This window comes from Arctopsyche grandis, chromosome 11 (assembly GCF_051622035.1).
Source record: "Arctopsyche grandis isolate Sample6627 chromosome 11, ASM5162203v2, whole genome shotgun sequence".
Lineage (NCBI taxonomy): Eukaryota > Metazoa > Arthropoda > Insecta > Trichoptera > Hydropsychidae > Arctopsyche > Arctopsyche grandis.
The window spans coordinates 22,139,316-22,156,990 of NC_135365.1; the positions used below are offsets into that span (position 1 = coordinate 22,139,316).

The 17,675-nt window shown below is 37.6% G+C and overlaps 2 protein-coding genes across 3 annotated transcripts; one reads left to right on the forward strand and one right to left on the reverse strand.

The window, feature by feature from the left end:
* Positions 1-699: 699 nt before the first annotated feature.
* LOC143918706 (uncharacterized) lies at positions 700-7,461 on the forward strand. The gene is made up of 7 exons (XM_077440713.1): positions 700-949; positions 4,190-4,412; positions 4,485-4,672; positions 4,753-4,944; positions 6,609-6,797; positions 6,866-7,050; positions 7,125-7,461. Exons 1-7 carry the CDS (start codon positions 865-867, stop codon positions 7,173-7,175), a joined length of 1,113 nt encoding a protein of 370 aa, XP_077296839.1. The 5' UTR covers positions 700-864; the 3' UTR covers positions 7,176-7,461.
* Rox8 (TIA1 cytotoxic granule associated RNA binding protein Rox8) lies at positions 7,362-16,462 on the reverse strand. Of its 2 annotated transcripts, XM_077440693.1 has the most exons (5): positions 15,118-16,458; positions 12,989-13,069; positions 10,838-10,939; positions 10,656-10,746; positions 7,634-8,947 (listed from the first exon to the last, which is right to left on the reverse strand). In XM_077440693.1, exons 1-5 carry the CDS (start codon positions 16,027-16,029, stop codon positions 8,832-8,834), a joined length of 1,302 nt encoding a protein of 433 aa, XP_077296819.1. In that variant the 5' UTR covers positions 16,030-16,458; the 3' UTR covers positions 7,634-8,831. The 2 variants fall into 2 exon arrangements, with proteins under 2 accessions (XP_077296820.1, XP_077296819.1); XM_077440694.1 differs by lacking the exon at positions 12,989-13,069 and having other exon boundaries at positions 7,362-8,947; positions 15,118-16,462.
* Positions 16,463-17,675: the final 1,213 nt, after the last annotated feature.

The window sequence follows — 17,675 nt, forward strand, 5'->3', positions numbered from 1 at the left end:
CGTAATCGCTTCAGTGGCTTAGGAGCCTATTCGAGACACACACACACACAGACATTCATTTTTATTATATATATAGACTAGTGGTTTTACCCGGCTTCGCTCGGTATTTGTAATATAAGCCGCTCAAACATGGATAATCTAATAGTAAACATTTTATTAAATTTATTTTATTTAAATTTATTTGAATATTCATTTGTTGGTTTATTCAATTTAACGTCACGGATTCTACCACCCAAACCATACATACTTACATACAAAGTCTCTTTCGAAATTATATATTAGATTTTATTAAAAGTAAGTACATATATTGTAAGATATTTTCATTAATTAGCAAGAAATCAAGTACAAAAAAGTAAGTACATTGTTTTTTTTATATATATTAATATGTATAGGTATAAGGTTTCCCCCCCCCCATAATATAATCTATTATAATATTATATGTAATTAGAATATTTTCTGGTTTTATTTTTTCTTATAAATGTACGAGACTTTGAAATGTATTTCCCTTTCAATTAGAGCACGTTGACAGATTACACGGAGACTTTTCATTGATTAAAAGGGAAAGTTCGCGGCCGAGCGAGTGGCCGATTATGAAACGGTTGCGGATTCGCCGGTTCTCCGATAGACCGGTCGACCGGTTCAGCCTCCCCCGACTGAGGCCGGCCGGTTCGCAGCCGGGTTTTCGAAACCGGAGACAAACGCGAAAGTGACTGCCCGACGACCGGACGTGTTCGAGCGCAGCAACGTTTACATTTTCGCGCGGTTCTGGTCGACGCGCGCGCGCTCTTTCGACCGCGTCAACCGTTTTTCTGCGCGCGATATTCAAACTCAAGTGAACCCAGAGTCCAAGTGATCGCCTTAAATATGTTATTGAAGTTTATTGATGTATTAACGTTGACATTCATAGTGTCAATTTTGCCGCCTTATGTATTGAGTGCTGATAATGAAGGTCATTATTCTTTAGATTAAATTGTATATTTGAGTAAGATGCAAAATAGATTGGAATCAATAATATGTGTTTTACTTTCTCAGTGAATTCGATTGTCTGTGATTAGTCTGGATGATCACACAATTTAAGGCGAATGCCTTTTTTTAGATTTTACCAATTGTAACTTACTTAATTGTCGAGTAAAATCATTAACCCTATCCAGATATTCCCAGTCATATTTATCACCCTTTCTAATGTTTCATTGTGATGATATGTCACTATTCGGAAAGAATAATGACTAAAGAGCGGACCCAGAGCGCGCCGTTCATTGTTTAATTGTGGTAAATGCATTGTTAAAGGTTCGCCAAACCTTTTTTTTTTTTTGAACTCTAGCTTTGTAAATAGAGCCAAACCGCCCCGATTCCTGGAAAAGCACGCTCTCTATCCGCGCTCTAATAATGGCTCAAATAAGTGCAAATCTTTAGTATCTTTTGAATCAAGTTCATTGATCATTTTTTATACGATTTCTTTCCTTTCAAAATTACGGAATTGTTCATATATAAATAGCTTTATTATTTTCCTTCTACTGAACAATGTGAAGAATAACGCTTGCATTAAAATTCTTCTGGAGCAGTAATATGTAGTACAAAACTTACGTAGAAATACCGTACAAAAAGTCTTCTGAAGTTGGGTTTATCAATACAAACTTATTATCTTTATGGTGTTACATCCATCTGTAATCAGTGGTGTCATCCAAATGGTTTCCATGGGTCTCCGGAAACCTGTTGTTAAAAATCAAAAGTTTCCGGAAAATGTTGTTAGAAATCTAAAAATTCACATAATTTTTTTTAAAAATTTTACAAATTGTTGCAACTTTGCAACTTTGAAAAGGTCGCAGTCGATTACATAGCCAGGAACATGGCTCGTTGGTTGGGCTTTTGCCTAGCACCGAGGCGCCGGGTTCGATCCCGTGAGTTGCCCTCGATTGAAAAGAATTTATTCCGAGTATATCTGTAATGCTGCTGGTCAGACTTGGATATTTGTGACTCCAGGTTGATCGTTTCCTATCAGAGTTTGCCAATTTTTCTGATTTCATTGTTGAAACGGTTCCCGATTAAATTGGCTAAAAACTTTCCTACCTACTACTTCACCACTATTTGAGCATGATTAATGTACAAGTAAAAATTCATAGATGTCACGTTAATTTCGAGTTTTCAGTGTTTCGGGATTCAGCGACTTGTATAATAAAAATGCGGTATTGTTTGTAATTGGCCAGGAAGGCGCATTGGGGTTTACCTGTTAGGTCTTAATGGTATATATGTATATAATAAAATAAAATAAAATAGCAGGTAAAGAGAAAAGACCTTTTTTTCCGTTATGCACAAGCAAAATTAACTGTTAGCCAGCCCATTCGATGTGTCTGTAGTGTGCACTCGGAATCATTCTTCCTAGTAAATGTCATAAGTAGTCACCGGAGCCTGAGGGGGCCGTGTATTGTTCAAAGGTTGTAAATGCATTGTTAAAGGTTTGCCGAACAATGGATAGCACTGTGACTATCCTACTTCTAGTCATAAGCTTTATTGCGTCCTTCTGTAAATACCCAAAGAAAGGCGAAGACTCCAATTTTTTTTCAGACACGTGCAAAGTTCTTTGTCTTTCAGTTTGGCACATTTTCGATCCGAAACGGACGTATTTTTTTATTTCAGTTTTACTACGGTTAGACTTTATTTTCATTTACATATTAAGACTTTTAGATTTAGATTTAAATTTTATACACAATTTAATAAAATATTTTAATCTTCATCGTGTTAGTGTAATGTCGATTTTGAAGGAGGATTATTTGACGGGCTGAAAACCAGACTGGACAAGTGACATTTTTAAAAAATCTGTTTTAAGTGCTAAAATAATAGCATATATGAAAGGTAAATGGACTACTAGTCATATGTGAACCAGTCACAAGACAACCGGTCGCTCTAGATCGGTCACTCGTGATCACCCGTCACACTAAAACTGGTCACACCCAAAAATTAAAAATTGGTCGAATTTTTGGGTGTGACCAGTTTTAGCGTGACGGATGATCACGAGTGACCGATCTAGAGCGACCAGTTGTCCTGTGACCGGTTCACATTTGACTAGGCATCACCAAACCATATGAAATGCTATTATTTTAGCACTCAAACCAGCTTTTTTTAAAAATGTCACTTGTACCAGTCTGGGTTTCAGCCTGTCGTTTGTAAGTTGTATTGCATGTTATTGTTCCATTGTTGATTATTATTTACCCGTTGATCTATTGTCCTTTTATTTTTAAGTTCTGTAGTTTTTATTATATCATTGAGTTATATATGAATGTTAATTGCATGATTTTATGTTGATCTCCGATTTTCTTAATTTGAATTTCTCGCGCGGTGCTCATAGTTCAAATTTTTATTTCGTTATTCAAAGTTTTTATATTTTAATTAAATAACAAACGCATTATATAAGTTATTACTATTCAAAAATAATTAATTTTAAGCTTTAAAATATCATTCTTAAACTCATTAATAATGAAACGTCAGCAAAGCAACGTAAAAAAATCAAATAGCACTATTGAATTAAAATTTAACAGCTAGTGGATTTATACAAATAATAATTAGAAATATTATAATATTCAAGTAATGTTTAAGGAAAAATTTCATCCACCTCACTATTAAGTAAATATTGAAATATATTACCTTGGACGGAAAAAAAAATATATACATATATATTATATACTTGTTTACCCGGCTTCGCTCAGTATTTGTAATATAAACAGCGTAAACATGGCGAATCTAATAGTAAATATTCATTTGTTTTTTTATTAAATTTATTTTAATCGAAAAAAAAATTGACTCGTCATAGAAATTTTGACTTGTTTACGAAATTCCCAACCAAAAATATATACATACATACAGTCTCTTTCGAAATTATATATTAGATAAAAATAAAAATAAATTGTAAACCCGTTGTTCTAAAATTGGGGTGACACCACTGGCCATTATATTTGTAAGTGGCGAAGTCCAATAATTCGATATGTCCAGAATTTTGGAAAAGCAAAATAAACGTATTACATGCCATCAGTATTTTTAAATATTGTAAAACGCGAAATATTATATTTAATATTTTGCGAGATATTTCTCAGTTAATAAAAGTGGACTTACGCCAATTTCAAATATAACAGCTCATATAGAAGTGTTTCGGCTTCGGAAATCACAACTCATAAATGATTAAACAATGTTATTACAGTTAAGCCGGCCAAGTCCAATGTTTCAAAAAAGTCCAAGCCGAGTTTAAGATGTCCAGCTCCTGAAAATATCCCATTCGAGTTCTTTCCACTACCATGTGAAGCACACGCCGATTGCGGTTTAATGGGAGTGGGATACTTATGCTGCGGACGAGATAGTCCAAGATGCACTAAAGCAGTCAAAGGCCGGTCGTCATCATCGGCAAAAAATCGACGTCCATCATCGTCAGTACAAATTCCTCACAAGATTATCCATTCATAATAAAAAAAATGCATTAATAAAACGATTATGATTAGAGGTATACAAATAACACTCCCCGATGATCAACCAATACCGATACTCACATCTTCAAGCACGACTACAACAACTACTACAACGACGACAACAACAACTACAACTACAACTCCAAAGCCGACAACCACAACAACAGCACCGACGACAAGAAAGGCAACTACGACGATAAAACCAGTGCCAGCAAAAGTAGGTAAGAAACAAAATGCACAGTTAAATTACGTATCTATTGTAAAATGAGATATTAATGGATAAAACAATATGTGAGAACAGTTGCTAAGGATAATGGAGAGGCAAAGAAACTAGTGTGTCCGATGGATAAAGATGTGCCGTTCCAAATTTTGTACATCAGATGTGTGAAGAAGGACAGTGAATGTAAGAAAAGCTTAGGATCTGACTTCATGTGCTGCAATCAAAGATGTGTTCGAGGCGTCTCAGCTCCAGTAACGGAACAAGAGCATCTACGTAAGTATTGTATTATATTATACTAGTGTTGTGCCCGATGAAATATCATCGCATGGGTTATGGCATATCAAGTTATTAAATAAAAAAAAATTAAAAGAAATATGTCGGTCCTGTGTTCGATCCGCACACGCTCGTATTTTTCTCAAATACCTTTTGAATATATTCAATTGATTAATGTGAAAAAAAAATGGTAAAAATACCTACCTACCGACATATAAAATTAATTAAATAAATTTTCAATAGATGGCGCTAAATGCTCAGACTAATTTGCCTAGAAGGAACATTGGTAGCAAACAATATATATATATATATATATATATATATATATACATAGAAGTTTTTTGTTCATCTGTTATTATGTTTGTACGCTATATTGGCAGTGTTTTAACTGTGACATACATATGTCAAATCGAAACGACTGTTATAGTACGGCGAGCGTTATCTTACACAGAATAGCGCTATTATATATATTCAATCTTATTATATTATTGATCTCGGCTCTTTTTTGGCCATAAATTAAACCAACTTACTTTTCTAGAAAACATTTTAATTGGCCATTAGAACATACATTATTATGTTCTAATGAACATACATTATTATCGTGATTATTTACTTTTGAATCAACTATAGTAAAAAAAAAAAACATTAAATCAAATTTTTAATCTTTGTATATTTTTTTCACACTTTTCGATTATCGAGTGGACATAATTTTAAAAAATGTTCTTTTGTTTTACGCATCAAATTTTTGAAATGGCCACACTCAGAGGAAACTAATATAAACTAAAATTTGAGTATGTATAAAAAATTTCTTATAAACATGTAAAAAAATAATGGACAAAGAAAAACACTACAATTGTTGGGTCACTTATTTTACAAGATTCTTTTGATTTTTAAGTCAAAATTTTAATAACCCTACTAAATTTCTTTTGTACCCTCAGTGATGATCTTTTTGACTACTAATTGATAACAATACATGAATTTACAGTATTATATTAACACTATGGTGGCTGCTGACTCATATTTGTATCATGTTGGGTGCACAACGCTTACTGGCCGCTGATACATATATAATTCACGATTGCGCGAATATATTTGTATCACGTTTTCGTCATAAACGAAAACGTGTATCTAATGATACCAAATTGTATCATTGGCCACAAACGTGATACAAAAATATATCAGCAGACTGATACAGTTCGCGCAGTCGTGAATCATATAAGTATCAGCGGCCAGTAAGCGTTGTGCACCCAATATGATACAAATATGAGTCAGCGGCTGCCATCGTGTTAATTCAAATGGTCAACAACTGTAATGTTTTTCTTATACCATCAATATTTGATAGGAAACAATCCTGTAAGATAATTTGACTTACGGAATGCAATTATCTACATATAATCGTAATCTATGTTAAATAAATATTTTTTCCATTCTGACCACAAGCTAATAATAAACTTAAGACGGCACAAATATGTAAATATTGTACTTTTACTGTTTACAAAATTATTTGCACCAACTAAATATCAACATTAAAACGCATACTATACATATTCGTACGGTTTCCATTTACAATATCCTCACCATCATCAATCAAGTACCATTTCTCATAAACAAAAGATTTGAATAAATTTATACCACATTGCTATTATATAATTTATTTTTTGTAGCAATATTGGGTTTGATCCCCCGCGACTGCCCATTGGAGCCGTTCGGCGAGCTGTGGTTTGACGTGCAACCTTGTGAGACTGACGCAGAGTGCTGGCCGAGGATATGCTGTCCAGATGGAGCTCAGCGTTACTGCAGAGCGGCCGTGCCAAGGTTCGACCTAGTCCCGGGCACTAGGAACTTTAACTCCCGTAAGCCGAGCAATTGATTTAACTCTATAATAATCCAAATGTGATCTAACAATATTATGTAACTTCAGCATTGACGTCAATGGCGGGCTACCTTCAATGCACACCCCCACCATCTAAAGCCTTCGACTTATTCCCGAAAGCTTGCAATACTTCATTGGACTGCTTCCCGAACTTATGTTGTCAAGAAGGCGGGAACAAATTTTGCCGTCCAGCTAAGAAGTCGTTCTTGGCTCTGGTCGCCGGAGTTTCACAGGTTTGTAATACACGTTAAACTGAAGTGTTATAAAATAATTATACGATTATCTATATTATTTTCTTTAATTTCAGAGGATAGGTTCGTTCACAGGTCAACAGAACCAAATACCGAACACTCGGTAAATCCGTATAAATGATTTAATATTATTGTGAACGTCATCGTTCGCATCTCTCGGCACTATACATACATAGAGTTAACGAGTCAACCGAAAGCTAATGCAAAAGGATGATACAGCGAGGTGATAATTTTGTGCCATTGAACGACGCACGTATAATAAATATGCACGTCATAAAAACTCCATCATATCTCATTGTTCATATTATATTTTAGGACAAAATGTTTTTTGTTTGTTTGTATGTATATATGTATAATAATAATACTTTTGAATATATAAAAATTTGTTACAATACATATTCCTTATTCATACAATCGAATACAATAGTAACGACGAAAACCTTCCCTTTACAATCTCATTTAACTTAAAATAATACTTAAATAAAGCCTAAGTATTTAACTATAATAAGTTCACATACGAAATACACAGAAAAAATAAAAATAAAAATAATGAAACGAAACAATTTCCAGACCCACTGTTTTATTGACACACCAGCACTTTTATACAAATATTTGAATTAGTTAACTTTCATTGAAACAAAAAAAAAAAAAAAAACAATTTTATAATACAGGTCCAAATTTGTAACTCAAAAAAACATAATTTGTCATAATATACATATGAAATCAAAAGATTGAACTACACCATTAATATTGAGCTGTATTCGTAACACAGATATTCATATATTACATAACAAGGCAGAGGAGGAACGCGTTCCGTAAATATGATGTTGTTTAGAAGTCTCCTCGGATACTTAAAACTCTTCAATATGGTATGTATCACAACAGTTATACTAATCATAAATGAATTTAAGTAAAAAATAAAAGAGAAAAGAATATAAAAACGGAACAGGGAACGGGTGTTTGTGCTCACGAGTCTGTAATCTTGGCGCCACAGTCTGTCCAGTTCAAAAGGGGGTAATTATACATGGAATGGGCCGATAGAAAACTAGTCAAGCTCTTAACCCTAAGCATCCTTCGTACTTAGTCAGCTCTTCATTTCTTCAATATTACTCTTCACTTTCACTTTTAATTTAAAATTATTTTTTTCTCCTATCTATAACTATGGTTCTAGCAGCTATTATATTGTGTTATGCCGTAAATCGCCCTAACTATGCGTATATTTTTTTCACGCACTTATAAATAACTTTTCCACATCAGCGACAGCACAACTGCAATTGTCATTTATCAACAAGTTTCATAACAAATACACCTTGAGGATAAGCCGGCAGCACCTCTTCGCGTACAACTCCATCGTTATATTTAAATATTATTAATTTTTTTTTTTTGCTTTTTGAACACGCTTCGTATTTTAAATAAAAAACGGATTACTGTATACATACATATGTATCATCACAATTTTCGAAGAATTAGAATATAATCAAATGTCTTTCACGGCATACTGACGGCGCGTGCTCAAAATTTTCATATCATACTTTGCCAAGCCGAGAAAGTAATTAAATAATCTATATTTATATAGCAACGTTCTCGGCGTGCAAAATACTTAAATTATCGTCGCCCCACATTCACCCTTCGGTAATAACTGTGTTGATAAAATGGTTTTTTTTTATATATAAAAATGAATCATCGTCTCCCTATGAAAGGATCTCCGTAGTTGGCAAGGGTGTGTGCATGTTAAGGTGATTGTGGGGCGAAATAGGGTAGTCTCACTGAGATGGGTATTGCTGCATAGCAGCGTACATCACCGGAGGCTGCGTGGTGCCAGCCGCCGGCGCAGCACCCCAACCGCCGCCCATTCCAGGTTGCATTGCCATTCTATAACCTGCAACACAACATTCAAAACCACAACGTTTAGATAAGCGACAATAACATTATTATACGTATGTCAAATATAGAATACCCGCAAAGTCCTCACGCATATTCGCCCAAATCTCAAACATTCCATTTACATAACATACATGCATGATAACAGGTCTGATGTCTTTTTTCTATTATGCATTAAATCAGTCTAGAGAATTCGAATAGTGAACTCCTTTATTTATCAAAATACATAGCATGTAAAATATGCAGTTTCAGAATCCATTTTATTAGATTATTCAGTACTTGTCGGTTCAGTAACATTATCGATAAAAATCAAAAACGCCTTTCTCAAATAATTTTGTTATACATAATCGAACGAAGCAGCAGCAATATTGAGGCGCACTGCAATCGACTCTTTAGTTTTGCTCAACGAATTGGGAAGAGGGACAACTAAAAGCGGAAGAGTCGTAGATGTCGCCTTGGGAAACCTATTGTGGTATATAATGGATAAATAAATAAATATGTAGAAACTTCCTTGGTGAAAAAATATTGTTATACTGTACGTTTCTGTTTTTAATAAATGAATACATATATATTATATGTCTCTGAATTTCACATACATATGTTCTGGTACAGACCAGTATTGTCTAATTGCAGAGAGAATCTCTTTAAATGGATCTTGGTTTCATATTATATACCATCACATAAACTTTACTAAAACTGTTTGCTACACCTAGCGGCCATTCATGTAACGCGACACCTAGCGGCCATTTATGCCATGTATGTATGTGTGTATATTCGATGCTTGGATACGCCCGTATAACAGAAAAGTACCAATTAGTCATCAAAAGAATCCAGTATCCTCAAACTCCACATATGTAGATATGGCGTTTAGATTACCGACAAACTACAGTGGTTTCTTTTATCATTGACAAAATGATAACACTATCGTAATACAAAAGGATAATAAACCATCTAATATTTCACATTGAGCAAAGGTCCAAACGGAAAAAAGAAACTATTACTGAGCAAAAACGAAAATCTTAGTTCCATGTGGTGATACTCGTTTTAGAGCTGGGCCACATCGGGAGACTTGACTTGTAAAATCTACCAACGACTTGTTGCACGACCAAATCAAAAGTATGCAGATGAACAAAAACATGCCACACTGTGCAACTCACCGGTATCTTAAGTGAAACTCAAGTTCGCCGACCAGCGAGATCCAGGTTGGGTCTGGTCTCGACGATTTTGTGACTTGACCGACCAACACAATCCCCAAAGTGTATGGCGTTGTATTGGAGGGTGCCACACTCGGCGATTTAGTGAAAAAACGACGAACACGATAAGCACATGTGGCTGCATCGTCACATATTGAGCCAATTCTTGATCGCTTTTGATCTCCCGAGTTGCGAGACCAAGAGCGACAAAGCCACCCTCAACTAAGTTGCACAGTGTGGCCCGAAGAACAGCTCTTAGAGAACAACAAGGACTCAACTCTCATATAAAAAAGATCCACGTTCATTTCCGAAACGATTCAACTACCTAACCACCAATCAATAGTCATTTTCATCGCTTTCAAACAATCACCTATTATATACAAACTTCACAATTACACATTGAGAAGAGGCAACATTTCAAAATCAACCGTATCCTGCCGTCATTAAAAACATCCCAGCTTTGAGAACTTTGCACGAATTCTATACGCATATACGACGTCAATTATAATTCACCTGCTGCAGCTTGAGGACTATTGTAGGCAGCGGCATACTGTTGGTATGAATAACCCGGTTGCATGTAACCAGTTTGCATTCCAGGATAGCCCTAAAAAAAGCAAGAACAGAGATTACATATACGACAATATCTATATATATATATATATACATAAACATGACAAATACACGGATATACAAACCTGAGGATACCAATAGCTCATTTGTTGATGATAACTATACGGATATTGTGCTCCTTGTGCTCCGGTTTGTTGCTGCTGCTGCTGTTGTACAGTAGTCGTATTCTGAAAACAACAATCGGCACGTTGAGCGAATATGCAGATAAAAAATGTTTACGAATTGAGCTTTTTTTCAAACGAAAGTAAACAATTTACATAATAATTTATAGAGAGAGAGAGAAAGGGAGACGAACATCATAGTCGTCGTGTCAGTCAATTATACACTTAATTGAAACGTTAATTAAGCACCGGGTTACAAAATTTGAGCCGCGGTTAATATTCAATGCATATTCAAAGACCCGCCGCTTCATACAATGTTGATAAAAGTATGCATGTATGCATACATATATACAAATTCGTACAACATGTGTGTAATGTAATCAATTATGCGATTGAATTTGAACAGTTGTGACGGTTTATAATGCAAATATACGGTAGATAAAAAGATTCGCAAGTCGTTATCAGCGCACGGTGATTCATCGAGTGTTTTTTTTTTTTTTAATATTATTTATTATTTTCATATTTACTTAACCCGAGACTTCTCGATGATATTAATCGGACGCAAAAATAATAAACCAACTTGGAAATAACTGATTACTAATCTGTGACTCAGCATTATTTTTGCAAAGACAAAGAAATTTGAATGCACGTTCGAATTCGTCGTGCTTTCCATCAAACTACCGGAAAAATCCGGCAAGTGTTGTTTGTTTTGTGAGATATATATATATACAGACATACTACATATACCAGGCCTACACTCTACGGGTAAATTCAACGGTGACAGATGATTCAGAAAGGGAAACAATGACGACCGGTGTGTGTGTGTGTATGTGTGCACAATGACGATAATAATTTCGAGCGAATTTAAGTGTCGAGCGGTTGGTTTAAACGGTGTGAATCAATCGAACGAATTTACTTTTCGCTTCCGAATAAGATGTATGGCGAATGTGAATGAGACACGAAATCTGTACAAAGACTGTTACGGTCATAAGCCGCCGTTTCATTGTTCAAATACATAAAGACATTGACCGGTCAATCTAATAATAACAGCTTTAAATTTGCAAAGTAACTATGCTATAAATAAAAGTATTGATATATTATGAGTATTGTTTGTAGCTTTTTCTTTTTTTTTTTTTGTGTTTGCATAGAAAGGATGTTTGTTTCGTAATGAATCAAAGTGCAAATTGAAATGTGCGAATGTGTGCCATTTAAGATGAAATCTACCCGATGAAGAATGAGTGCCATTTGTATGATAAATACTAAGAATTTCAAGGACAGGAAAAATAAAAACACATATCTGAACAATTAAATGCAGGAAACTACAATCATAAGAATCAAATCGATCAAATCATAGGAGAACTAATTTCCGGAAGAATGTTTCGGTCGTAAATCTTCAAAAGTGGTTCAATAGAAGTGACCAGAACAAATGTATGCAGTTGTATGGAGCACGCCACACTGGTTGCCCGAGTCATAAAGTTACCCGACCAGCGATATCGGTTGCCGGCTTATTGCTTGAGCAACTGTCGCGATCCCCCAAGATGTTGTTTGAAGGGTGCCACACTCGGTGACTAATTGCCGGAGACTACATAGTGAAAAATCTACCAACAATTGTGACTGTATTGTCACATATTGAATATTAGTGGGCGGATTCTTGGTGCCTTCTGGTCGCCAGAGTTGGGTACACTCGGGCAATAAAGTCACTCGTCGCAAGTGAGGAATTTGAAAAAGGTAATACAAAACTTTCTAATGCAATATGATGCAATATGGCTATGCATTCAATGAAACGGAAAAACAAGAATTCCTCGACTTGACATGTTTTAGTTGTATAGTTTGATTTTGCTTATAATCTGCTACAACTACAAAATAAATTAAAATAAAATAAAATCTTCGATGGAAGAGGACTTTGGAAGACTTGAAAGCGAAAACATATCTTTGGTGAAACAATTAAAACATTTCAACGTATAAAAAAATGACCAGCGATAATCAGAGATCGGCTACATGCTGGTTCTACTAGACATTCTATTCAATTCAATTCCTCAAAAACGGTACGTTTTACAAAGCCCATTCGGTTTTTTTTTTTGAGAAATTGATTATTTCTAAGAAAATTGCTCTTACATGTGTCCAATCTCTAGTGATAACGGACGATTCAGACCGGAGTTGTGAAATTTGAGTATTCTCAGTGAAGTCTCCGGAAGACTGTCGGTAAAAAAAAAATTTAGTTACAAGGAATACATCGTTCAAAATTGAGATCTACAAAAGTAGTATGAGTAGAGTTCTTTAAATGCTATGAAATTTTTGAATATTCTCTGAAAGACTGTCGATAAAAAAATTTGCGTTACAAGGAATGTATCGTTTAAAACTGAAAAAGTATGACGAGTCGGCTTCTTCAATTCCATACGTCTAGTTTAAACAACGAATTAGAATACTAGACGGACACTAGCGACGAACTAAAACAACATAAACAATGAACAATCTGAAACATTTCAAACAAATTACATAAAAGACACATCATACATATATTAATCAGAGGTAACGAGAAAAATGCTTACATATCGCATTGTTATAATATGCGGTCAAAACATCCAGGAAATAGTACATTTATCAAGATTCATTTGAAATTTTGTTATTGTATTAGATTAACCCTTTGAATGCTAAGCAACGCTGATCGGCGTTTTGCCAACAAGTTTGAAATACGCCGATAGGCGTTGTATTCCTAGCTTGTAAAAAATAAACACGAATGCTACCCGCTAAGACATTCCAGGTAGCATTGAAAATGGGTCGCATAATCAGAGTCAATGTTTATAAAGACTGGTTTACACCGGAATTTCTGAATTTGTAACCATAGCAGAACTTCCCGATGGAAATCCCTAACTGCAGAGTATTTCAGATTGTGAGCATTACATTTTAATAACAACGAAGAAGATGGAACTAGTATTGGAAAAATACATTCATTAATAGATTTCTTTTATATTGTTGCAAGATTTATCGGAGAGTCTAAACACACCTTTACAAAACTGGAAATCCTCAGCGGTAGTTATTTAGGTTTTTTTACTACACAAACTACAATTTTTATACCTGCTTTCGATTGGATTTCTAAATAATTCTAGATGGAAATGGTGGCGAAATTTTCAATGTGGCATAATAGAAATAGAAAAGACGTTACCACTCAAAGGGGGTAAAGTCTACCAGCGGGTGATAGTGAAAGGGTATTATTTCAATCCCACTACGGTATATTTACATCAGTGGCGGCTCGTCTATATGGGTTGCGGGGCTACAGCCTTCTCATTACAATGCAAATACATCCATATAAGCTGCAGCCCCCAGTATAGTACAAATGCATGCTACTTTTATCTACATTTGATCACCAGCATGGTCAACGAGCTACTGCAACCCCCCAAGTATAGTACAAATGCATGCTACTTTTGTCTACATTTGATCACCAGTATGGTCAATGAGCTACTACAGCCCGATTAATCTCTGCAGCCCTCAAGTATAGTACAAATGCATGCTACTTTTGTCTGCATTTGATCACCAGGCTATTACAGTCCGATTAATTTCTGCAGTTCCTGTCTGTGACTTGTGACGAGCCGCTACTGATCTACATTTGGTCACCAGTATGGTTAACGAGCTACTACAGCCCGATTAAACTCTGCAGCCCCCAAGTATAGTACAAATGCATGATACTTTTGTCTACATTTGATCACCAGTATGGTTAACGAGCTACTACAGCCCGATTAATCTCTGCAGATCCTGTCTATGAATTGTGACGAGCTGCTACTGATCTACATTTGATCACCAGTATGGTCGACGAGCTACTACAGCCCGATAAATCTTTGCAGCCTCTTTCTATGAATTGTGACGAGCCGTTACTGATCTACATTTGATCACCAGTATGGTCAACGAGCTACTACAGCTCGATTAATCCCCGCAGCTCCTGTTTTTGAATTGTGACGAGCCGCTACTGATCTACATTTGATCAGCAGTATGGTCAACGAGCTACTACAGCTCCCAAGTATAGTACAAATGCATGCTACTTTTGTCTGCATTTGATCACCAGGCTACTACAGTCCGATTAATTTCTGCAGTTCCTGTCTGTGACGAGCCGCTACTGATCTACATTTGGTCACCAGTATGGTTAACGAGCTACTACAGCCCGATAAATCTCTGCCTGTGACTTGTGACGAGCCGCTACTGATCTATATACAGTTGGAAAGGAAAGTTGTGTGATGTGTTGTGGTGCATACTTGCGAATCGGTCCCGCCGTTCTCCTTCCCCCAGAAACATTTGACGGTGTGTCCGTTAATTTCGGTATTCCTAATGGTTTCGATGGCGTGCGTGGCCGCCTCTTTGGTCGCGAACTTGACGAACGCGTAGCCCTTCTCCTTGAAGGTGCGGATCTCCTGGATGGTGCCGAAGTGCGAGAAGGTGGACTGCATGAGCTCGTCGGAGATGGAGTTGGCGGCGAAGCCCCCGCAGTAGACGGTGCAGTTGGTGGGCGAGCTCTGGTTGTAGACCTCGTCGAAGGTGGGCTGCTTGGAGCGCTTGGCGGCGCCGGCCTCGGGCTTGGCCGCCGGCGGCTTCCTCGTGGACCAGTTGGTGCGGATGGAGCGCGACCCCAGCCACTGCCCGTTCATCGCCGCTATCGCCGACTCCGCCTCCGCCTTCTTCACGAACGACACGAACGCGTACCCCTTGGACTTGAGCGTCTGCGGGTCGCGCACGATGCGGCAGTTCGAGATCTCGCCGAACGGGGCGAACGCCTCGCGCAACGTCTGCGTCTCGATCTCCGGCGACAGATCGCCCACGAAGATGTGGTGGTGGTTCGTGGTGTCGGTCTTCGGCTGGTTGCCGGGCGACGTGGCCCAGTTCACCTTGATCTCCTTGTTGAGGAACACGCGCTTGTTCATGGCGGCCAGCGCCGTGGCCGCCGACGTGTGCGACGCGTACTCGATGAAGGCGTACGGGTCGTTGCCCGGCTCCCTTATGATCTTGCACCCCTTCATCTCGCCGATCTGCGAGAACAGCGCGCACAGCAGCTCCTCGTCCACCGACCCGTCCAGGTTGCCCACGTACAGCGTCTTCGGGTGGCTCTCGTCGCCCACGTTCATGCTCATGTTCATGTTCATGTTCATGTTCATGTTCATATTCATGTTCATGCCCACGCTCCCCTCCCCTCCGCCACCGCCACCCCGCACGCACTCTACTATATAACCCGCCACTTTGACGACTTGTCGTCTCCTCACAACCACGAAGCTCTCAGCCGACTGCTGCTGCTGCTGCTGGTGTTGCTAAGACTAGCTGTGTTGCGGCGGGGGCTTCTGCGGCCGCCACACCATGGAGCGTCTGCGTGCGCGTCTAACTCTCCGCTCTACACTTGTGCGTCTACGCTGCGTGTGTGCGTGTTTGCGCGCGCGTCCACGTTCTCGCACGGCTGCCGGTGCGCTTCCGCGAGGAGTGAGGAGTGTGGAGTGCGGCGACTTGAATGGCCTCAGCTAGCCGTAGCCGATACGCGCTCTGGTCCACCGCGACTGCTGCTCGCGCACGTCTGCCAACTGCTCGCTCCGCCGCACCGACACCGGCACCATAAACAACCACGCCATTGTTTTCGAAACCACCTTTTCGCCTTCCACCACTGCATTATATTATATTTCTTCATACTCTCCGCTGGTTGTTTCGCCCCCATCTTTTACTATTTCTCTATCTCTAATTTTAAATAAATATTCTTATTCTTCCAATGCCGAATCCGTATTCGGACGTTGACGACTACCACGGGCAGACATCGTTTATTTATTTATTTATTCAAATAGCAAAACACCCTTCAAGAAAGCAGCAATGTTATTAGAACTTCTAATTTATTTTATTTTATTTATTTTATTTTTATTTTTATTTTACATATATACCAGGAAGGCCTTACAGGTAAATCCCAATGCACCTTCCTGGCCAATAACAAATACAAATGCAGCATTTTTTTATTGTAAGTCGTTGAATTGCGAGACACTGAATAAACTCGCAAATTAACGAGACATCTATGAATTGTACATAAATTTTTATTGTACATCCATCAAATTTCAAATAGTGGTGACATAGTAGGTAGGAAGGATTTTTTAGCCAATTTTTTTTTCCGGGAACCGTTTCAACAATGAAATCAGAGAAAATTGGCAAACTCTGATAGGAAACGATCGACCTGGAGTCACAAATCCAGGTCTGACCAACAGCATACTCTGAAAAATTCATTTTCATTCAGGGATAGAACCCGGCACCTTCTTGACGGTAAGCAGAAGCTTAACGTCCGAGCTATGCTGCTGGCTAATGCCTTCATGAAGGGCATTATACATTTGAACACCTCTGTGAAAAACGCCTCCTGCAGTTTTAGCTTTCTCAACTCTACCTATAATTAATTTATTCCTATTTCTCGTCTTATAATTATGTATATCTCTATTTCTCGTCTTATAATTATGTATATCTCTATTCCTAACTATATGATTATTAAAATATTTGGGTAATAGATTCTTATCTAGCTTATATATAAACTAGTTTGTGCTAATTCCTCCCTATCGTGGGCAAGTCGAAATAACTTTTCGAGTCCGAGTCCCATCCATGACCTGATGTTTCGGAGCAAAGAGAGCTTCTTTCTCCCGAACCACCGTTTGCCTTCTATTTTTCCCTCTATGATTGTTTGTAGAAAGCGATATTTGAGACCACGAATGATGTGGCCAAAGTATTCCATCTCACGACGCTTCACCGTGTCGAGAAGCTCTCTCTTTCTATGAAAAAGCTGGAGGGCCGTTTCGTTCCTTACGTG

Coding starts and splice junctions, on each gene's coding strand:
- LOC143918706 (XM_077440713.1), top strand. CDS start 865: ATGTTATTGAAGTTTATTGATGTATTAACGTTGACATTCATAGTGTCA. Junction 4,673..4,752: donor ACCAGTGCCAGCAAAAGTAG/GTAAGAAACAAA, acceptor ATGTGAGAACAG/TTGCTAAGGATAATGGAGAG. Junction 7,051..7,124: donor TGGTCGCCGGAGTTTCACAG/GTTTGTAATACA, acceptor CTTTAATTTCAG/AGGATAGGTTCGTTCACAGG.
- Rox8 (XM_077440693.1), bottom strand. CDS start 16,029: ATGAACATGAATATGAACATGAACATGAACATGAACATGAACATGAGC. Junction 10,940..12,988: donor TCACTAGAGATTGGACACAT/GTAAGAGCAATT, acceptor TGTTGTTTTCAG/AATACGACTACTGTACAACA. Junction 10,747..10,837: donor TGAGCTATTGGTATCCTCAG/GTTTGTATATCC, acceptor TGCTTTTTTTAG/GGCTATCCTGGAATGCAAAC.